This window comes from Delphinapterus leucas, chromosome 10, assembly GCF_059928025.1.
Source record: "Delphinapterus leucas isolate spDelLeu-1000000601 "Yukka" chromosome 10, BTC_Dleu_Yukka2, whole genome shotgun sequence".
NCBI classification, from domain to species: Eukaryota; Metazoa; Chordata; class Mammalia; order Artiodactyla; family Monodontidae; genus Delphinapterus; species Delphinapterus leucas.
Window position 1 is genome coordinate 8,636,714 of NC_143138.1, and position 23,157 is coordinate 8,659,870.

The 23,157-nt window shown below is 41.8% G+C and overlaps 1 protein-coding gene across 7 annotated transcripts in view; it reads right to left on the bottom strand.

The window, feature by feature from the left end:
• Window positions 1-2,401: 2,401 nt before the first annotated feature.
• ADTRP (androgen dependent TFPI regulating protein) overlaps window positions 2,402-23,157 on the bottom strand; it is an 89,139-nt gene continuing 68,383 nt past the window's right edge. For 6 of the 7 annotated variants that reach the window (XM_089918326.1, XM_089918325.1, XM_089918321.1 and 3 more), the window contains 2 exons: window positions 18,263-18,414; window positions 3,366-13,827 (listed from right to left, as the gene is read on the bottom strand). In XM_089918326.1, the coding sequence (XP_089774452.1) occupies window positions 13,733-13,827; window positions 18,263-18,414 (247 nt within the window). In that variant the 3' untranslated portion in view covers window positions 3,366-13,732. The other variant, XM_022586668.3, reaches the window with a different exon arrangement.

Below are 23,157 nucleotides of genomic sequence, written 5' to 3' on the forward strand. Positions count from 1 at the left end.
AGCCAGGGCAAGGGAGCCAGGTGTTTCTTTCTTCCCTTTTTGGAATCCAGGCCAGTTTCAATTTACATTACACAGCTTAATCCACAGAAACAGGAGCCAGAGGCTGGTTCTTTCCCTCTCTCTCTCTCTTTTTTTTTTCTTCTCTCCAAGACACAGAAACCTTTATTTTCTCCCTACACCACAAACCAATGCTGTTAAATAATATTGGATAATTGCACCTGTCGTACTCCCCATATTGTGCTGAAGAAAAATAATTGCTGGTTTTCTGCTTTGCAGTTTAGCTGTGACTCCATCATTTGACTTGGAGCATGTCATTTTCTCCCATTTTAGACTGTGTATAGTCAAACTGTGTGAAAGGACTCATAGATAGCGGCCCTGGGTGTGTGAGTGGGCGCGGGCCTCATTCAGCAATGATTTCTAATTTATACAGCATTGAAAATCCACAGCTATAAATAAACAGTTCTGACTGGCTTTGCTGCCTACTCAAATGCTTTATTAAAAAAAAAAAAAGGAACCACCAACTGCATGAGAATGGGAAATAATATCTGGATATGGATTCTGGTTGCTGACACTTGTGCCCTCGCAGGGGGGATACCCAGACTTGGGATGGGTTCAGTGCTCATCCAGGCAGCCTTCTGGGAGGCCCAGCCTCCCCACTCTTTCCTTGCCCCGCCTCACACTCCCCATGTGCAGGCGCAGCGTGTTTAGGGATTACAGTATATGAAACTGACTTCCTGTTATGACAAGTATTGCAAGCGAGTAGGTGCAGAGGACCCAAAAATAGCTTGAGAAATGTATGACCCATTTGCAGGGAACATGGGGCTAATATATTGTTTAGGCAAACAAGGTAAGTCTTCTCCCCAAACTCAAAATTGGTGTCACATGTGAGATAGCAACTCCAGAATGTAAGCACAGGTATGGACCAGTCCATGAAGCAGTAGTGTAGCTCCTCCCCCTGCCTGTATGGGTGAGAGTTTCCACCAAGTTGGGGTCCCTAACCCCTTCTTTTGTGTAACCTTGCAGATGTACATACATTTTTGCTTTTGAAAATAAAGGCTTCCAGATGCTCAGTTCCTGCTTTGTTCTGTAATAAAGAGGAAGGAAGGTGGGCTTGGGAATCAACCATCTGTGTGACCTTGGATCGGTTTTTTTTCCCTTCCTCTGAACCCAGTAGTGTGCTGGAGAGAGTTTGTACAGGCCCACAAGGATTCAGTGGTTCTGTGTCTCTCTTCCCAACTCTGCGTTCACTGACATGTTGGTAGCTTGAAAAAGGTCATGTTGGAGTGTTTACACCATAGCAATGGGCAAGCTATAAATCAGGGCCTTAAAGTTTTCTTTTTTCCAGAGAGTTGGATTTTAAACATTTACAGCACACCAACATCAGAAACTCAGTTTGCTCATTTGTAAAATGAGGACACAATATATTTTCTACTTTTAAGACTTTTGTGAAGATAAAACGAGGTCATGGAGGTGAGAGTGGCTCTAAATTACATGACAGTGTACAAGTATTATTGCTGGTTTTCTCATCATTTGGTTTGTATTGTTGTTTTCTAACCACTAAGGGCCAAACACAGCCTTATGTAGGCAGGTAATACGGTCTCCCTTTTAATGAATGTTTAGTCAGTGTTCATTACAGGTGTTTTGTTGCTTCTCCTTTCTTAAGCTACACCAGCACCAAGGAAGCACTGTGTGCTTACGTATACACTCAATGGGGAATGGTTCTGAGGTGTTTCTGGTATTGGAATAGATATTGCACAGTGGCCAGTCATGCAGCAACCACAGTTTAATTTGGTCCTGGGGACAGTGAAACCACAGATAGAAATCTTCAGGCTCATCACAGCCAAGAGCTTACTATGACTCCGAGAAGTATGCAGCCCGAGTCATCTTTGGGGTGTGGAAGATTTGGGTGATCCCCTGCGGGCTTCACATTTGGAGAATTTCCACTGTGACAACTGCTTCTGGGCTCCTGCTGAGACAGGTGCTAGGAGCAGTCAAGAAGCAGCAGGTGTGGGAAAAGAGGTGGTGTTCCCAGCTCAATCCAAAGACTTGAGGCTCATATTTGTATAACTGTAGAGGAGTAGGTTTCAAGCAGTTTGCTTGGTGCCTGTCCTAGTCTTGCCTTGGACTACCTGCCCTGTTGGGATAGTCTGCTCTCTTCTCTAAGCCTATCAGACTGCCCTTGGTGTCCATTTCAACCAGATTTTTCCTCTATAATGTTAGGTTGGGAAGCCCAAGTACGATTTACTCTGGTGCCCACACCCAACCCACATGGGCCTGTTGACCCATCGATGGACTTGAACATGTTTACCTACCACCAGTCATTTGTGTTCTTTACAGAATGTGTCTGTAAATAAAGACCGAGAAGAATCCTCTAGGAAAATTAAGGCAGGGTTCATGAGTGTGCTTGTTAATCAGCTGACGGTCAGCTTTGTTAAACCGTAAACTGTCCCAGCAAAGGGCTTTGTACTTACAGCAGTCTCAGCAGTCATCATAATCATACCACCTCCCATCCAGATTATCCCCAAGTAGAATATGTACATTTATTTGACAAATTAATCAATATACCAGTGGAAGAGATTTTGCCAGTATCACTGTGTTCAATGTTTACCTGCCCCAAATGCTTGCTCACAAGAGGGACAGATTCACCAATATTTTTTATAACTTATTTTCTCATTGCCCCAGTTAATTTGCTATTATACTAGGTAGACAGACAACTTCAGAAGCAGCCATCTCCCTACATTTCCATTTAGACTGAGAAAAAAGTAGATGAGAAATCCATGAAAGTAACTAGCTTATGAAAGGGCCTCTTTTTAGGAAAATGGGGATTTTTCAAAAATGGCCCAGGACTGGGAGTTAGAAGATATGGGAGACAAAAGCTTTTATTTTGGTTCTGACGCTAATTCTTTGGCCTCATGCAGGTAACTTCTCATCTAGGTCCTTAGCATCCTCCTCTGTAAAGTGAATAGTTTGAGTGATCCTAAGTTCCTTTCTCTCTCTAAACATTCTCTAACACCACATTTACGTGAGTTTTTTTTTTGCTTTTGGCCAGATGTTGACCACAGACCATCCTCCACAGAGGTCAGATGGATGTAACAAATTCTGTGACAGCAGGAATTGTTTTGGGTGTGTCCAGTAAAAGTTTTAAAAAGACAAGAGTCCTCAAATTCAGCTACCTTCATAACTCTTTTATGAAATTTAAATATCACTCCCTGTCCTTTTTACCTTCCTATGTTGCTCCACCACCTCCCTGCACCAGGAAGAAAAAAAGATGAAAAAAACTCTCCTGTTTTCTTCTTCCTTAGTTCTTGGAAAATGGTGTCTAATCACTTTCTCTTCTTCCTTGGCTGCATCGTGTCACCTGCACAAATAAGAACAGAAAGAGACCTTAGCCTTCAGCGTTTCCCTAATGGGTATTCTTCTGTGGGTGGACATTCACCCTGACTTGGGACAGTGGAAAGTTGAGGAAGCTTTTCCGAAGGCAAGATGATGTATTTTAAAGAGTTCTGGAAAACCACCAGCACCGCCGCAAGGGCAAGAAGGGACATCTTGCTGTCCTACTTGGTGCCTGGCTCACAGCCACCCAGCTGACCAGCAGTGCAGTTCATATCGCGTGGCTCTGAATATGTCCTGTGAACCACTGATGGCTGTTGCTTTTGGCCATGTGTTTGTAGGCTGCACACCGTTCATCAACAAACTTTGAGACTTTGCAGATGGAGATGAACAAACCGCATCAAATGAGAGAGGAAAGAGAAGAATGGATATTCACCTAACTAGGGGCCGTTCTGTGACCTCTCACCAAATCAGTTTATTGGGCTGGGTACTGGCCCAATAAAGAAAAGTACTGGCATATTGATTTAGTTTTTAGTAAGTTTATTACTAATTGTCATAAGTAATAAGCTTATTGCTAATTAGGAATTACTAATTACCAATCTAATTGTAGCATTAGATTTCTAGAATGACTTCCATTTAGCCAACCATGGGTACTTCCATATTTAATGATCACAAATCTTTACAGAAACTTTGAAACTTTGAAAACTTCATTAACTCATTGTCCTTCCTGTCTGTTGCCAAATGCAGTCTTTTTTCAGCTCAGCCTCTTCTCATCCATTCTGGAAGTTACAGCCCTATTACTTCTGGCTCGGTATTACCATAGCAATCTCAGCTCCCAAGGCCATGCTTCAGACCCTGCCCCCTCCATCAGTTATATCTTTAATAGTAAATTTTAAATATCTTATAATTTTATTTGCTGGAACTCCCCTTCTCAGAGGCTTTAGTGACTGATGACTTGAATTCCTCCTGTGGCCCCCTCATCACACTGATTTTCTAGGGCAGACAGCTCCTAATCACACAGCCCCCGTGGCCACACTTGAATTCATGTCTCTCAACATTTTTAGGCACAGTCCTCTCCTTCCTTCTACTCCTCATCAATCCATACTATATCCAGTCACTCCAGTGAAGCCTAGCTGATTTATCCAGCTCTACATGCTTCGTGTTCTTTTCATTTATGCTTCCACTTGTTTTTCATTTTTCCCCGGTTAGGTCTTCTCTACATTGGGTCTATAAGGACAAACACAGTATCTTCTTTTTCTGAAGTATACACTTAGGGCTTTTAATGAATCAGTTTTCAGATAAATAACACATTAATTCTCCTGTGTTCAAGAGCTTGGTCAGTATACTCTTCTCAAAGTTGTTCCCTCTGTGGTCACTCTGAGGGCACCTAAAACTTTGTTTATCCATGTTGCTACCAACCCTCAACACTTCGAATCTAACTGTAATCAAAACCTCACTTCTTCAACCCAGGGTTCCAAGGATTGGAGATTCCTTCTCCAGTTAGGAAACACAACAGAACATGATGGCTTAGAGAGAAACAGCAGAAGCAGGAGCAGAAGTGGTGGTGGGAAGTTCCCCTGGGGGAGGAGAGCAGATGGCTCCTTCCAGTGGATCCAGGTCTCCCCTGTCCAACACCATGAGGCTAGATAGAGCGCCAAGAAATTCCCACATGCCCACCCGTGTGCTAGAGAAGGCACCATCCCCACATGTGTCTCTGTGTAGAGCTCTAACAGTCATTTCATTCTGTAGAGACTTACACAGTGTGACTATCACAGAAATCACGTTTTTCTTTTTGTTTCTAGCAGGTGGGGATGGTTCCTTAGTACTAAATTCTTATGAGGCTGCGCAGTCTCTAGACTTCTTCGAGTCTTCAGAATTTATCTCTGACCGTGTTTCCACAGTGCATGGCTGGAGATGAGGGAATTGTTGACTTCGTAATAGAGCATATTATCTTACCCAGAGTTCACAAAATGCATTTCAAACTGGTTGAGAAATAACGTTCCTTGTTATCACTGTTTTCCTCATTGAAGGGAGTCTTTCCCAGTGGAATACCTCCTAGTTGGTGGTTAGGGGGTTAGGTCCACCCTGATTTCGTTTGTTTTAGCTTTACTGAAGTATATTTGATTTACAATGTTATATTCGTTTTAGGTATACAACATAGTGATTCAATATTTTTATAGATTATACTTCATTCAAAATTATTATGAAATATTGGTTATATTTCCTGTGCTGTACACTACATCCTTGTATCTTATTTATTTTATACATAGTAGTTTGTACCTCTTAATCTCCTTCCCCTTTCTCCTCCCCCACCCCTTTCCCCACTGGTAACCACTAGTTTGTTTTGTGTATCTATGAATCTTTTTCTGTTTTATTATATTCATTCGTTTTATTTTTCAGATTCCACATATAAGTAAAAATATACAGTATTTGTCTTTCTTTGTCTGACTTACTTCACTAATTGTAATACCCTCCAGGTCCATCCATGTTGCTGTAAATTGCAAAGTTTCATTCTTTTCTCTGGCTGAGTAATAGTCATATGTTGTCTTCTTTATCCATTCGTTTGATGATGGACACTTAGGTTGCTTCCATATCTTGGCTATTGTAAATAGTGCTTCTATCAATTTTGGGGTGCATATATCTTTTCAAATTAGTGTTTTCCTTTTCTTTGGATGTATACCTAGGAGTGGAATTGCTGGGTCATACGGTAGTTCTATTTTTAATTTTTTGAGGAACCAGTTTACATTCCCACCAGTGTGTACTAGGGTTGCCTTTTCTCTCTATCCTTGCCAGCATTTATTATTATTTGTCTTTTTGACAATAATAGCTGTTCTAACAGACGTGAGGTGATATCTCACTATGGTTTTGATTAGCATTTCCCTGATGATTAGTGATGCTGAGCATCTTTTCATGTGCTGGTTGGCCATCTGTATAACTTCTTTGGAAAAAAGTCTATTCAGGTCTTCTGCCCATTTTTTAATTGGATTGTTTGTTTTCTTGATATTGAGTCGTATGAGCTCTTTAATATTTTGGATATTAACCTGTTATCAGACATATCATTTGCAATTATCTTCTCTCATTCAGTAGGTTGTCTTTTCATGTTGTTGTTGGTTTCCTTCACTGTGCAAAAGCTTTCAAGTTTAATTTGATGTAGTCTTATTTATTTATTTTTGCTTTTGTTTCTCTTGCCTGCGGAGACAGATCCAAAAAAAATATTGCTAAGATTTATGTCAAGAAATGTACTGCCTGTGTTTTCTTCTAGGAATTTTATGGTTTCTGGTCTTACATTTAGGTCTTTAATCCATTTTGAGTTTATTTTTCTGTATGGTGTGAGAAAATGTTCTAATTTCATTCTTTCACATATACCTGTCCGGTTTTCCCAACACCGCTTACTGAAGAGACTGTCTTTTTCCCGCTTTATATTTTTGCCTCCTTTGTTGTAGATTAATTGGCCATATGTGCATGGGCTTATTTCTGGGCTCTTTATTCTGTTCCATTGATCTGTGTGTCTGTTTTTGTGCCAGTATCATACTGTTTTGATGACTGTAGCTTTGTAGTATAGTCTGAAGTCTGGGAGCATTATGCTTCCAGATTTGTTCTTTTTTCTCAACGATTACTTTGGCTCTTCAGGGACTTTTGTTCTTCCATACAAATTTTGGGAATTTTTGTTCTAGTTCTGTGAAAATGTCCTGTGAGTGTTTCGATAGGGATTGTATTGAATCTGTAGATTGCTTTGGGCAGTATGGACATTTTAACAATATTAATCCGTGAACACAGAATCTTTCCATTTAATAGTATCATCTTCAGTTTCTTTTATCAGTGCCTTATGTTTTTAGGGTATAGGTCTTTCACTTCACTGGGTGAGTTTATTCCTAGATATTTTATTGTTTTTGATGTGATTGTAAATGGGATGATTTCTTACTTTCTCTGTCTGATAGTTCATTATTTGTGTATAGAAAAGCAACAGATTTCTGTATTAATCTTGTATCCTGAAACTTTAGTGAATTCTTTTATTTGTTCTAATAGGTTTTTTTTGGTGGAGACTGTAGTGTTTTCTATATATAGTATCATGTCATCTGCAGATGGTAACAGTTTGACTTCTTCCATTCCAATCTGAATGCCTTTTAATCCTTTTTCTTGTCTGAGTGCTGTGGCTAGGACTTCCAATACTATGTTAAATAGAAATGGTGAGAGTGGGCATCCTTGTCTTGATCCTAATTGTAGAGGAAAAACTTTGCTTTCCACTGTTGTATATGATGTTAGCTGTGGGCCTTTATTATGTTGAGGTATGTTCCCTCTGTACCAACTTTGTTGAGAGTTTTTATTGTGAATGAGTATTGAATTTTGTCAGATGCTTTTTTTTGCATCTGTTGAGGCTATCATGTGATTTTTATCCTTCATTTTGTTAACGTGGTGCATCACACTGATGGATTGCAGATATTGAATCATTCTTGCATCCCTGGAATAAATCCCACTTGATTATGGTGTATGATCCTTTGTATATGTTATTGAATTCAGTTTGCTAATATTTTGTTGAGAGTTTTTGTGTCTATATTTATCAGGAGTATTGGCCTGTAATTTTCTTTTTGTGTAGTGTCTTTGTCTAGTTTTGGTATCAGAGTAATGGTGGCCTCATAGGATGAATTTGGGAGTGTTCCCTCCTCTTCAATTTTCTGGAATAGTTTGAGAAGGATAAGTATTAACTCTTGTTTATATGTTTGGTAGAATTCCACTGTGAAGTTGTCCAGTCCTGGACTTTTGTTTGTTTTGGGAGTATTTTGATTCCTGATTCAGTTACAATACTAGTAATCGGTCTGTTCAGATGATCTATTTCTTCCTGATTTTGTCTTGGAAGATTGTATGTTTCTAGGAATTTATCCATTTCTTCTACATTGTCCAGTTTGTTGGCATACAACTGCTTGTAGTGATTTCTTCTGGTTTTTTGTATCTCTGTGACATAGTTTGTTATTTCTCCTCTTTCGTTTCTTATTTTATTTGGGTCCTTTCTTTTTTTCTTGATGAGCCTAGTTAAAGCTTATAAATTTTGTTTATCTTTTCAAAAAACCATCTTTTGCTTTTATCGATCTTTTCTATTTTTTAATCTCTATTTTATTTTCTCTCTGATCTTTATTATTTCTTTCCTTCTGCTGATTTTGGGCTTTTTGTTCTTTGTCTGATCCCTTCAGATGGTAGATTAGGTTGTTTGAGATTTTTTGTTTGTTTCTTTCTTGAGGTATGCCTGTATCACTGTTAACTTTCCTCTTAGGACTGCTTTTGCTGTGTCCCATAGATTTTGGAAAGTTGTGTTTTTATTTTCATTTGTCTCCAGACATTTTCTGATTTCCTCTTCAATTTTTTTGTTGACCCCTTGGGTTTTCAGCAGCATGTTGTTTAGCCTCCATGTGTTTGTGTTTTTCTAAGTTTTCTTCCTGTAATTGGTGTCTAGTTTCATACTGCTGTGGTCAGAAAGGATGCTTGATACAATTTCTATCCTCTTAAATTTTTTTAAGACTCGTTTTGTGACCTGGAATGTGATCTATCCTGGAGTATACTCTATGTGCACTTAAAAGGAATGTGTATTCTGCTTTTTTGGATGGAATGTCCTGTAGTTATAAGTCCAACTGCTCTAATGTGTCACTTAAGTCTACTGTTTCCTCACTGATTTTCTTTCTGGATGATCTGTCCATTGATGTACGTGGGGTGTTGAAGTCCCCTATTATTGTAGTATTGTCAGTTTCTCTTTTTATGTCTGTTAATATTTGCTTTATAAATTTAGGTGCTCCTATACTAGATGCATATATGTTTATGAACATTATAGCTTCTTCTTGTATTGATCCCTTTATCATTATGTAATGCTCTTCTTTGTCTTTTATTACAGACTTTGTTTTAAAGTCTACTTTGTCTGATATGAGCATTGCTACCCCAGCTTTCTATTCATTTCCATTTGCGTGCAATATCTTTTTCCATCCCCTAACTTGTAGTCTGTGTGTCCTTAGCTCTGAAGTGAGTCTCCTGTAGGCAGCATGTTTTTTTATCCAGTCAGCTACCCTATGTCTTGATTGGAGCATTTAGTGCATTTTTATTTAAAGTGATTGTTAATAGGTATGTACTTAATGCCATTTTGTTATTTGTTTTCTGATTTTTTTTTAGTTCTTCTCTATTCTTTTCTTCTTCTTATGGTCTCTTCCCTTGTGATTTGATGATTTTCTTTAATGTTATGTTTATGTTCCTTTCTAGTTTTTGTATATATATTGTAGTTTTTTGACTTGTGGTTATCATGCAGTTCATATATATTGATCTATAACTATATCTATTTATTTTTAACTGGTAGTCCTTTAAGTTCAAACACATTCTAAAAGGTCTAAATTTTTCTCCGCCCCCCCCATGTTTTGTATTTTTGATGTAATATTTTACATCTTCCTGTCTGTCCCTTACCTGTTTATTGTAGTTACAGTTGATTTTACATTTTTGTCTTTTAACCTTCATATGAACTTATTTCAGTGGTTGATCCACAGTCTTTACTAGTAGGATTTTTGTCTAGTCTTTACTAGTAGGATATTTGTCTTTACTAGTAGGATTTTCCCCTTACTATAATTTATCTCTTGGTATAACCTTTTCATTTTCATTTAAAGACTCCTTAACACTTCTTGTAAGATTGGTTTAGTATTGATGAATGTTAGTTTTTGCTTGTCTGAGAAACTCTTTATCTCTCCTTCAGTTCTGAATGATAACCTTGCTGGGAGGAGTATCCCAGGTTGTAAATTTTTTCCTTTCAGCACTTTATCTATATCATGCCACTCCCTTCTAGCCTGCAAAGTTTCTGCTGCAAAATCAGTTGATAGCCTTATGGGGGTTCCCTTGTATGTGACTCTTTGTTTTTCTCTTGCCGCCTTTAGAATTCTCTTTTTATCTTTAACTTTTGCCATTTTAATTATGATTATGTCTTGGTGTGGGTCTCTTTGAGTTCATCTTGTTTGGAACTCTCTGTGCTTCTTGTACCTGGATATCTGTTTCCTTCTTCAGGTTGGGAAGTTTTGAGTCACAGTTTTATCAAATACATTTTCTACCCTTTTTTCTCTCTCTTCTCCTTTTGGGAACCCTATAAGTCAAATGTTAGTACGATTGATGTTGTCCCAGAGGTCCCTTAGACCATTCTCATTTTTTAAAATTTGTTTTCCTTTTTGCTGTTCTGATTGGGTGACTTCCATTTTTCTGTCTTTCAGATTGCTTATGCATTGTTCTATATCACCTAATCTCCTGTTCATGACATCTAGTGTATTTTTCATTTCAGTTATTGTATTCTTCAACTCTGACTGGTTCTTTCCTGTATTTTCTAGTTCTTTGTTGAATTCTCATCGTGTTCATCTATTCTTTTCCCCAGTTCAGTTAATATTTTCATTACTATTTCTTTGTACTCTTTTTTTTTTTTAAGATGTTGGGGGTAGGAGTTTATTAATTTATTTATTTTTGCTGTGTTGGGTCTCGTTTCTGTGCGAGGGCTTTCTCTAGTTGTGGCAAGCGGGGGCCACTCTTATTCGCGGTGCGCGGGCCTCTCACTATCGTGGCCTCTCTTGTTGCGGAGTACAGGCTCCAGACGCGCAGACTCAGTAGTTGTGGCTCATGGGCCCAGTTGCTCCATGGCATGTGGGATCTTCCCAGACCAGGGCTCGAACCTGTGTCCCCTGCATTGGCAGGTGGATTCTCAACCACTGTGCCACTGGGAAAGCCCGCAGCTTTTCTTTTTTAAACACCTTTTTTTAATTTATTATTTTTGGCTGCGTTGGGTCTTTGTTGCTGCACGTGGGCTTTCTCTAGTTGTGGCGAATGGGGGCTTCTCTTGTTGCAGAGCATGGGCTCTAGGCATGCGGGCTCAGTAGTTGTGGCTCGTGGGCTGTAGTGCACAGACTCAGTAGTTGTGGCTCACGGGCCTAGTTGCTCCGCGACATGTGGGATCCTCCCAGACCAGGGCTCGAACCCATGTCCCCTGCATTGGCAGACAGATTCTCAACCACTGCGCCACCAGGGAAGCCCTCTTTGTACTCTTTGTCAGATAAATTATTTATCTCTGTTTCATTAGCATTTTTTCAGGTATTTTTTCTTGTTTCATTTTGTCTTCCCATTTTGTTTCACTTTCTTCACCTGTGTGAAATCAGGTGAAACAGTTGCCTGTCCTAGTCTTGATGTCACGTCCTCGTGTGGGACCATTCCTGTGCAGTCTGCGTGAGCCCAGTGGCTTTGGTGGGAGAGCTGGATTTGGGGTGAGCGTGATCTGCATCTTCCCCCAGGGTGTGCTGGTAGCCACTGCCTTGGTGGGAGGTAGGCCTGGAGTTGGAGGGGCTAGAGCCAGAGCCGGATGCAAGCCAGGGTTGCTGCTGTGCTCGATGACTGTCACTGCTCTGTTGGGGGTGGGAGTGAGGGCAGAGGGGCTGGAGCCGGAGCCCTGAGGGAGCTGGGTTTCTCTTGGGCATGATGGCAGTCTCCATCTTGGTTTGGGACAAGGTCAGGGCCTAAGGTCTTGGGGCTGCACTCCTGTGCTGGTTTCACTTTTTCCCCAGTGTGTGCCCTCAGTTAGAGGCTGGGTCAGGGCTGGAGGGGTTAGTGCCATGCCACTGAGCTGCCCCCACCCCTCCTCCCCCAAGTGTGCACAGAGATCTGTGCTCCAGCGATGGCACTCTCCATCCGAGTGTGAGCAGGGATTCGTGAGCTGGTAATGGTTGCCTCTACCCCGGTCAGAGGCAGGGCCAGGGTTCAAGCCAGCTCCGTTCCCTCCAAGTGTGCACATTCTCGTGGGCAGTGGCAGCCTCTGCCTTAGTGGAGAGCAGTGCTGGAGCAAGAGGGGCTGCAGCAGGAGCCTGGGGAAGGCTGGGGTCACACTGGGACGGTCCCTAGGCATTTTTCAGTCAGCTGCCTCTTTGCTGTCATTGGGAGTAAGCAGATCTGTGCGTGTGCTCTTCAAGAGTGGAGTCTCAGTTTCTTACAGCCCTTATTAGTAAATCCCACTGGTTTTCAAGCCAGCCAAGGGGGCTCGTCTTCCCCATGTCAGACCCAAGGGCTGAGGTGCCTAATACATGGCTCGCACCCCTTGTTCCCCAGGGAGGATCCCTTAGCTTGTGATAGCCCCCTCCTCCTCTGTGTCCCCCACCAGCGGTGTGGCTGCTGACCAGATCGCTTCTTCTCCCTTCCTACTCAGCTCCGTGTGGATCTTTCTTCACAGCCTTGGCTGTAGAATACTATTCTGCTAGTCCCCAGGTCAGTTTCAGTGAGAGAAGCTCTATATGCAGTTGTAGTTTTGATGTGTTCATGAGGGAAGGTGAGCCCAGTGTCGTCCTACTACACCATTTTGATCTCCTCCCACCCTGGATTATTTTAGTACCAAGGAGTAGAGGTATTTTAGGCCAAACACTTAATGTTCGTCTCGGACAAGATTCAAACATTTTCTGCTGGCATGGTAAGGGAAACCATTCCTTTAGTCAACATTACTATGGATACATATGTAATTATATACCTTATTATTCCAATAGTTGGGACACAGGATAAGTAAAAGCATATTATTAAAAAAAAGAAAGATTTACACCTATGTATCTACCATCACAAAAGCTACTGCTAGACTTTGAACTGAAAATTTGAAGAACATTTGCCTGGTTTTAGAGGCTTGGCTTGGAAAAGGGTGAGAAGGCAGATTGTGGGGGGGGACATGAGGTGTTAGAAGAATGAGATTTGAACAAAGTGAGTACAAGATTTGAATGTAGTTGAGTACAAGAACATGAGTACAAGTCACAGTGCAGAAGTAGTAGAAGGAGATGGAGTTGAGAGCTGGCCAGAGAAACCCTAGTGGGAAAAGAGGCTGAGGAAGAGGGAGAAGTGATAATCCCTCGTGGACTCTCTTGGAGCTTAGGGAGATGAAGTTAGGACAAGAAATGCAAAGAGGAGATGTATTTTTCTAATGGACTAAATGGTGCCCAGTGAGGCCATGCTTTATAAATACACGTGGAGTCAACTCATGATAAGATTTTTTTTTATGAAATGATTAGGGACAACATGGAAGATAGACAGACCTTATAATAAATTTCTTCATGGGTAAAACTAAGGAGGTAAACTAGATGGCCTCTAAGCAGCTTTCAACAATAAAATCTCCTTTAAATAAATCTGATCTGTAGGAAATAGTATTAAAGGAAGGTTTTAATATCATTCTGTCCAAGGCACTGTCACAAGGTCACTTGGCCAGATTGGAATTTTCAGCTTATAAACTATCCTGGGTGAAAAGGATCTGTGGTCTTGGGCCCTGACAAAGGATACCCCTGGCATATATCCCTCAGTGAATGTAAGGAGAGGGGCCATGGGCCACAGGTAAGCTGACTGCCTCTCCAGCTACACCTACATATAAGAGGCCCTCCATTTTGTCCTAGAGGCACTTAGCCCCTTTCAGTGCCTGGTAGATCTTGTAGATTGGGTTTCTCTTCCTGATGGACTTGTGTCCTGGTGTCGGCATCCTTATGTCTTATCAAGAAGGAAAAAAAAAAAAAGAGAAAATTAAGTAGTTAAGTGGCAGAGAAGGAGGCCTATACTGGGACCCCCTGACAGCCCCTTTCTCCCATTCAGAATGGAAATAATCTGTCTGGAGTATCCCTAGATGCTCAGACATGGTGAGCCAAGTTTTCAGTGATCTACCAAAGACTGCTTCCCCCTGCCGGCTTCCATCATTGTTTGAAATCAGTGTTTCACCTATAGCTCTGCCTGAAAAGTAGAAATGGGCTCTTTCCTGGTGGGTATCTGGTCCCAGTAACTGACTCAGTGCTTGCCCACCCTTCTGTTCCGTGACACCGAAAAGCTAGCACAGGTCAGGAAATGAGATGCCGTCAGGTCAAGCAGCGTGGCCCTCTGGAACCTCTTGAGAGCTTTTTGAAGGCCAGAAGGACCTTCCTGAGGGCTTGACCACAGTTGTCTCCCTGGCGCACAGGGTCAGCTCTCTGCATCTGTATACCCCTGGAGAATGTCACACACTTTCCAAGTTTACATCTGATTCCTGGTATCACTCCTTATTATTGCCCTTCTCAATCTCTTCTTCACCTTCACCCACTGACATGACACGCGAGGAGGTAGAAAGTGGGTAGATGTGACCATCATTTCCAACACCCTTCTCAGCCAAGCAGCTGACTTGGGAGAACACCACATCGGACAAGGATGCTTGTAGGCATAACTATTTAAACTGAAAGGCGTCCAGGGTCCTGTGGCACATAGGGCCTTGCTCTCAGACTAGCAGTGTCAGTCTCTCTGGGGCACATGTTGGAAGGGCAGAATCCCAAGCTGTCCTCCAGATCTACTGAATGAGAATCTACATTTTAACAAGATCCTGATTTTAACAAGATTTGCAGGCACATACAAGTTTGAGAAGTGCTGTTCTGTGACAGTGGTTCTTGACCCTGACTGCAAATTCAAATAACTGGGAAGCTTTTAAAAATACCAGTGCTGAGTCCCCATCTCCATAGATAGATTTAATTGGTCTGGGGTGGACCTGGGAGTTAGTATTCTTAAAGTTCCCCTAGTGATTTTGTAATGTGCAGTCAAGATTGAGCAGATACTTGCATATTACCTGGGTCTTGACTGATACTTCTTGATCACTTGGTTAGTTGGCTGGTGACTCCCAACCGGGCCACAGTGTGGCTCAGAAATTTCAGAAGCAGAGATTCTAATCAGTTCTAATCTCAATTAGCCTAACCTATTTCACTCTGTAAGTCCTTCAGGAACTACACCATCTCTGTCAGTTTGCACTCAGTTAGGTGGTTGTTACTTTTAATCACCTTCGGCTGGGGAAGCTGGTAATTTATGCGTGAAGTTGAAGGGGATGATTGGAATATCCACATAGAAAAGAAGGTTAGTGATTTTTCCTTGGAAAGAATGAAATTAACAGCAGTAGTGACTAACTCTGTGTGCCAGACTCTATACTTGGCAGTTGACACTTCCCAAGTCATTTATGATCCTCCAGAATCCCAGGAGGAGGGTACTAATATTGTCTCCACGATGTGTAAGAGAAAACTGGAACACGAAGACATTGAGTGCCTCGCCCAGTGAAACAGGTCTATAAGTGGTAAGGCCAAGGTAGGAACCCAGGCGATCAGGCACAGAACTTTTCTCCCAACCGCGGCCGCCCACTGCATCACTAAAGCACTCCTTTGAATTTCTGCTCTCATCCAAGGAAGCTCAGGCTGTGGGAAAAGGTGAGAAAGTAGAATTAGCCCTGAATCTGGACAGAGTAGGTGGCCACTTACGTGTTTCCATAGATCCAGAACAGAGGGTTTAGAGAGGGACTCAGAGATAGAGGGACCGCACAATGTGTTGTCCAAGCCTAGACAATGTAAAATTCTGTTCACACTGGCACAGCAGGCATTAACCAGGACTGTCCTAGGCAAACTGAGCTGTGCAATTGCCTTTCTTATAGGTCGTCTCATCAGCGAGGAGTTGAAGTCCATTAGTACAGGATACATGGTTGGTTTGTGGCCGGGTGAAGGACACACCCTAGTTTTCTTGATTCTTGTTCCGATGCCCTTCTCCTCTTTTGTATTGCCTGCCCTAATTTTCATCTCTTTTTCGACAACTCTCTCACCAGTGTACCATATCATACCCTCCTATGCTCCTAAACTCCCTGTCCAACACTTTAAAACCAACCAGTAGAGTCACTCCTTGACCACTGTCTCCAGAACAACTTTGCACAAAGTCCCATTTAATGCCTAGAGAGAAGAGGCCTTGAATATTCTCTATTTGTGTTGATTGATCCATTTAATATTGGGGAAGCTAATGAAAATGGGGGATTCAAAGATGGATAAGACATACTTCTACCCCTTAAGAAACTCAGGGTCTAGTGTGAAAACAAATCTCGGGGCAGACCAGGGGAGGCTTCCTAGAAGAGGTGAGTTGAAATGAATGAGTGGGTGTGAGACAGGCAAAGACTGGGGGAAGTGAGAGAGCCCATGGAGGTGAGAAACATCAATGTGTAGGGAAAACAAGCGGTTCTGTGCTGCTGGGGCACAAGTTTAGAAGAAGGAGAGTAAGAGTCAAGGCAGGGACTGGGTCACAGTGTGCCATTCCAAGGGCTTGGATTTTCATCTGATGAGGGAAGCCTTACAGTGCTTTCAGCGGAGTAGGACACGGGATAATGTGTTCACATATATAGCTCTGTTTGGTTTTAGGTGATTTAAGTGTTCACTGCCACTGGAATTTTAAATGATCTAATTTCTCTTTTTAATTTCTTAGTTAACCATCTATAATTACGATCAGTTCAGAATTTAACACATTTATGATCCTATTCTGATGCTATATAGAACTTTTTACCCATTCTATTCTTAAGGTGTTAAAAATCTAGAGAGAAGAGAGAGACGCATAGCCACTGACGGTAGTGTCCATCGTTCACATGAACATTCACATATGCATGATGCAAATGAGGGTCCACATGCTGATGCCAGCCTGTTTGCTCATTGGGATCCAACTGTAGTGGAAAATTGGATATAGCACTTAAACAATGAAGCTTATTAAAAACAGCTTTGTGTTGAAAATAGTATTGATTTTAAAAGTTATTGTTCTCTAAGCACTGAGTAATCACTTTTTTTCTCTGCACACTTTCTGCCAAGTTTTAAATGGATTAGTGTCTTGCTTTCTTTCTTTCTTTCTTTTTTTTTTTAATATAGACTTGGGGACGGCATCAACAATCTACCCAGAACTTCAAGGAGCCAAAACTAGTTAGAATTAGATGTCAGCACATCTGAAATGTCAACACATTTTTTTCTGGATAATTTCCTGTGATTTGAAATCCTGATTTTTTGAGTCATTTTTAGTATTCCATTTTTTAAGTGTTTGCTTTCAAGGAGGATATTGCCTCTGAGGCTTTCTCAACCAGTTAAATTCTCCAAGAGCAGAAAATATGTGAGAAAGCCAAGTTGCATGCTTATTTCTCCAGGGTCTCAGTCTCCTCTCAGAAATACAGACTCTTTTACTGAACCTTCTGAAACTGTCGTTTTTTTTTGCATACACAGGCTTATGTCTTCACACCAGTTCATAGATTGGGTGGAAGATGCCACTTCTATTTTAATAGAACAGAATGGCATGTGGGTGTGTGATGTGGGGGACTGTGTGTGACTCTTGCCTTCCTTATATACAAAATCAGAGTGGAGTTCCTGCACTTCTCCTTGGATAGGTAAAAAAATCCTGGATATTTTGCAACCTGACTTTTTTGTGGTTACTTTTCTGACAGAAAATATTCTGGAGGTGAGGGCAGTAGGAGAAGCAGGGAGAGAATAAAATCTTCCACTTTGAAATCAACTAAGTTAAGATTGCTTTTTTTCTATGAAGAAGAGACGTGGTTCTGCCTACCTATAATTAGAAAGCTTAGCTTACTGGCATATTCACATTGCCTAAAACCCCAAGTGAGAATTTCAGTCTCAAGTACAGGGTGTGATTCCACCTGGTGAACACTTTTTGAGAAGCAACCTCATGAGAGAGGGATGGGAACACATCAGGGAAGGCACTGCTGAGGGTGGAAGAGCTGAGAGGGTTATCTGGATCCATTTCTTTCAAAGAGGAATTCTTGGCATTTAATAACTTGTGAACCTCAAGTCCTCACTTAAGGGAGGGAGAGACCTTGAGTCTGCTTTTTCATGCAGGGGTTGGTGATACCCGTGCTCTCTGGGTCCTAAGCTCTCTAAACAAGGTGATTTTTGGCCTTAAAGCTAAATGAGGTGTTGTTTGGAGGAGGAGGGGAGATAATTTGATGGGGTCCTTTGAGAAAGTATGAACTTCCCCCAGGCTTTTCCTTTGCCTGCTTTGGACAAAAGCATCAAACATCACTGCCTTCTGCTTTCCTGGTTTCTCCTTCTGTTTCCAGGAGGAGTCAAAAGAGCATAACGAAGAAGTGCTTCTGTAGGTAAGAGAGAAATGAACTGACCCCATTTCCAGTGGTTGAGCTTCTCTCCAAATAGGTAGATGCCGACGCTAAAGATGTAGCTGAGAGAGAAGAAGGCTGCTAGACCCACTGGGCTGAGTTTGGCAAACACGGGATACACCCATGTACCCGTCTCAGAGTAGATCCATAGAACCCTGCAGAAAATGACAAATCACAATGATTAGGACAGCAGGGGAAAAAAGCCATAGTCTCTTCAAGATCACTGGTGTTCTGGAGTCCAGGCAGAGGAAAAGAAGCCACAGGGGACACTTAACAGCCGAGGTGTTTCCCGAACCTACAGAAGTGAGTATTTTCTGGGTAAATACACTGATTCATTGAGACACTCTGTTTCAGGCGCTGGGCTTGGCTATTTTACCTAATCCATTAAAACTCAGTGATGGTAAAAGAATATGGGAGAACACTGAACACATCATTAACCAAACAAAATGTATAAGAACATGAATTATTTCTTTCCCTGAAAGATATGACCCGCTGAGACATTGAACTTGCTAAGATGGTGCCCATTTGCTCGCTCTCAGCCAGACAAGTGGGGTTTGCTTTTCTGTGCCTAAGAGTTAAGTGTAGCTTTCCATTAGCTCTCCAAGCCTGTTGGGGTAGGAGAGGCAGAGATTGAGCATTATTACTATAATACAGTAGACCTGGGGTTTAATTGTGGGCCTAGATTTCAGCTCGTGGAAATAGCCAAGGATAGAGCATTAAGTAGGAATAGATGGATCTACAGGAGGCTCAGATCTTTCTCATGTGAGGATAGAATATAAATCATTTCTGTCAGCCAAGAGAAGGAAAAGAAATGCTAGGAGAGGAGCCACAATGTCTAAGTGAAGCCTAAAAATGCAGTTTGCTGGAAACAAACTGCACCGGAAGATGCCAAAGTCTGAAATAACTTTTAAAATTAAATACGGGGAAGATGATGTATCAGCTACAGTTTATAATCGGTTAAGAGTATGGAATATGGAACCAGGCTTCTGTGATTCGAATCCTAGTTGTGCTACCTACTAGCTGTGTTACCTTCACTAATTTATTCAACTTTTCTCTCCCCCTACCCTCATGTATAAAGTAGGGGTGCAAACAGCATACAGCTTATAAGGCTATTGTAAAGATTAAGGGAGTTAATTTAGCACATGTAAATTACATAGAACAGTGCCTGGCAGATTGTAATCATTTTACAAGAGTTTAAAAGCTTCTCTCCTCTGAGGGAATACACAGTGGGTGTCTCCTCAGCAATCTTTCTTTGAGGCTATTCATCTCTTGTAAAAATTAGGATAGCCTAGGTTATGCTTCAGAAACAACGTTCATATTTGGATATCCCAGGTTGTCAAAGGAGTTCAGATGGAAGAATGAAATTCTGTGCTTAATGAAACTTTCAGAACCCAAGTGCAATCTTGGTTGTTTCAGATACTTTAAGTTTGTCAAGTGCTTTGTTGGAAGAGAGGGGCTAACATCAGGGCCAGGACTAGGGTGAGGCAAGGGAGGCACCTATGGCATAAAATTTAAGAAGTCATCTCTGTGCATCAAAGGACACCGTCAACAGAATAAAAAGGCAACTTATAGAATGAGGAAAATATTTGCAAATCATGCATCTGATATGGGATTATTATCCAGAATATATAAAGAACTCCTAGAGCTCAACAACAAAAATAAACAATCCAATTAAAAATGGACACAAGACTTGAAGAGACATTTCTATGAAGAAGATATACAAGTGACCAACAAACACATGAAGAGATACTTAGTGTCACTAATCGTTAGGGAAATGTGAATCAAAACTATAATGAGATACCACTTCACACCTATTAGGGTATCTTCTATCAAAAAACCCCCAGAGAATATCAAGTGTTGAAGAGGGTGTGGAGAACTTGGAACCCCTGTGCACTGTTGGTAGGAATGTAAGATGGTGTAACTGCTGTGGGAAACAGTATAGCAGTTCCTCAAAAAATTAAACCTAGAATTACCATATGGTCCAGCAATTCCATTTCTGGGTACATACTCCAAAGAATTAAAAGCAAAGACTCAAAGAGATATTTGTACTCTCATGTTCATAGCAGCATTATTCACAGTAGTTAAAATATGAGAGCAACCCAAGTGTCCATTTAAGGACGAACAGATAAATAAAATGTGGTACAGTTATATACACACAATGGAATATTATGCAACCTTTAAAAGGAAGGAAATCCTGGGACTTCCCTGGTGGTGCAGTGGTTAAGAATCGCCTGCCAATGGTGGGGACATGGGTTTGAGCCCTGGTCCGGGAAGATCCCACATGCCACGGAGCAACTAAGCCCGTGCACCACAACTACTGAGCCTGTGCACCACAACTACTGAGCCTGTGCTCTAGGACCTGCATGCCACAACTCCTGAGTCCGCATGCTGCAACTACTGAAGCCTGCGCACCTAGAGCCCGTGCTCAGCAGCAAGAGAAGCCAGCACACCTCAACGAAGAGTAGCCCCCGCTCACCGCAACTAGAGAAAGCCCATGCACGGCAACGAAGACCCAACGCAGCCAAAAATAAATTAAAAAAAAAAAAAAAGGAAGGAAATCCTGACATATGCTATAACTTGAATGAAACTTGAGGATATTATGTTAGGTAAAATAAGCCAGTCACAAAAGGACAAATACTGTATGATTTCACTTATATGAAGTACTTAGACTCATCAGATTCATAGAGACAAAGTAGAATGGAGCTGGGGGGAAGGGGCAAATGGGGAGTTTGGGAAGAAAAACATTCTGGAGAAGGATAGTGGTGATGGCTACACAACAGTGTTAATGTCCTTAATGCCACTAAACTGTATACTTAAAAATTGTAAATTTTATGTTACGTGTATTTTACCACAATAAAAAAGAAAATTTAAGGAGGCATCAGTCTCAGGGTTCTGCATGTGTAGTATTTATTGTCCCTTGGACCCTAGTCCTGGCCCTGCTGGTATCACTCTGCTGCCCCAGACTTGTCTAGATGCTACTCTCATGTACTCAAAACTGCACTAGACTGAAAACAAGTAATAATTGTTATCATGGTTACTAATATTAGAATTCTGTGAGATGTGCATCCATGGATGCATTTTAGAAGGATATCCACAGCACTTCTTTCCTGCATGGCTGTCTCTCATGACAGGCCGGAGGAAGTATAAGAGACAGAAAGTAAATATCCTCAAGTAGGTAAGGCCAGGAGTTTGGGGTCAGCGAGGAGATCTAAATACGCTCCAAACGGGTTGCATTAATTAGTTCACTTTGTTTTCTTTATATACTTGAAATTAGGGCTTCCTAGTTTCCATGCACATTTATGTAAGATAGTCTACAAATAAGGACATTTCTCTGGAAGCCTGGAAAGTTTCTGTTTATTTACTTCAGTTTTGTTTCCTCCAGCGTAAGATTTGTAAAGGAAAGTTCCTGAAGTAAGCTAATGAAGTCTGCACTTTCACAGAGAAGGTGCAAAGAAAGTTATAGGTGTGTTAACTGACAGTGGGAAACTTACTGCAAATACAATTAGAGCGTGAGGCATGATTGCAGTCATTTAATGAAGGGCAGTCAGCAGAGAGGCCTGAGTGCAGAGATAGTCATGGTCAGGTGCTATCACCTCTTTACGGCTTCTGGAATATATGTTAAAAGGGGAGAGAGAGAGAGAGAGGGAAAGGGAGAAGGAAGGAGGGGGGGAAAGAAGGAAGGGAGTGGGGGAGGGAGAGAGGGAAAGGCACTCAGCACGTGTGCAGCTGAACTGTCCTTGTCCTCCATCTCAGTCAATGTCAGCTCTTCCCTAGCTGCCGTATATGATCCCATGGAATCATATTTAAATACTTCTGCAGTGGGGGCTTCCCTGGTGGCGCAGTGGTTGAGAGTCCGCCTGTGGACGCAGGGGACACGAGTTCGTGCCCTGGTCCGGGAAGATCCCACGTGCCGCGGAGCGGCTGGGCCCGTGAGCCATGGCCGCTGAGCCTGCGCGTCCGGAGCCTGTGCTCCGCAGCGGGAGAGGCCACAACAGTGAGAGGCCTGCGTACAGCAAAAAAAAAAAAAAAAAAATTTCTGCAGTGCACTCATTTCATGATCTCAGTCCAGGCTCCTTCATCTCCTAAAGGTTTCTATAATTGTCTGCTCACTGGGCTTTCTTGCTCACATCAATCCACTTTCCACAATGCAGTAACCCAATAATCTCTCTAAAAGAAAAAAATCGTTCATGGTGCTCCCCTGCTTCCAGTGGATCCACGTTGCTTTAGGAAAATACCTAGCTCCTTCCCCTGGCCTACCTGGCCCTGCCCTGCCCACCCATCCACCCTTCCAGTCTCAGATCTGCAGTCTAACCCTTTCTGTTTCTTGAATGAACCCAGCTCTGCAGCTTCTGGTCTTCACCCATGCTGTTGTCTCTGCTTGGAACACCTCTGCCTTTACCCTTCCTAGGACATACTTCCTGCTCTGTCCCTGGCTGAATCTTACTCATGCTTTGAATTTCAGCATAAAAGTTAATTTCTCCGGAAAAAATTTCCTGACCATTCTTCCCACAACCCACATTTGGTTAGGTTGTTATGTGCTTCCCCTACCATGAGTTTACCCTTGTTGCATATTTGACTATCTTTCTCCAGAGCTTCTGGAAGCTCTGTAAGGACTGGGATTTTATCTATTATGTGCATCTGTTTCCCAAATGCTAGGAACATGGCAGGTTCTTTAGTTTTAAATAAATGGCTGTTTGGGTGGCACTACCAGCACCTATGGTTCCTTTTAACTGCTGTTAGCTGTGGCTTCTATAGACAGGTCTCAGCTGCCTGACCCGCCAAGAACACTGCAGCCTCTGAAAACTGGAACGTGTAACCAGTAGCCTTGCAAACTGTAGTTAATTGGATGCTCACATTAATGGAATCACCATCTTCCCAATCCACCAGCTGAAAATTCT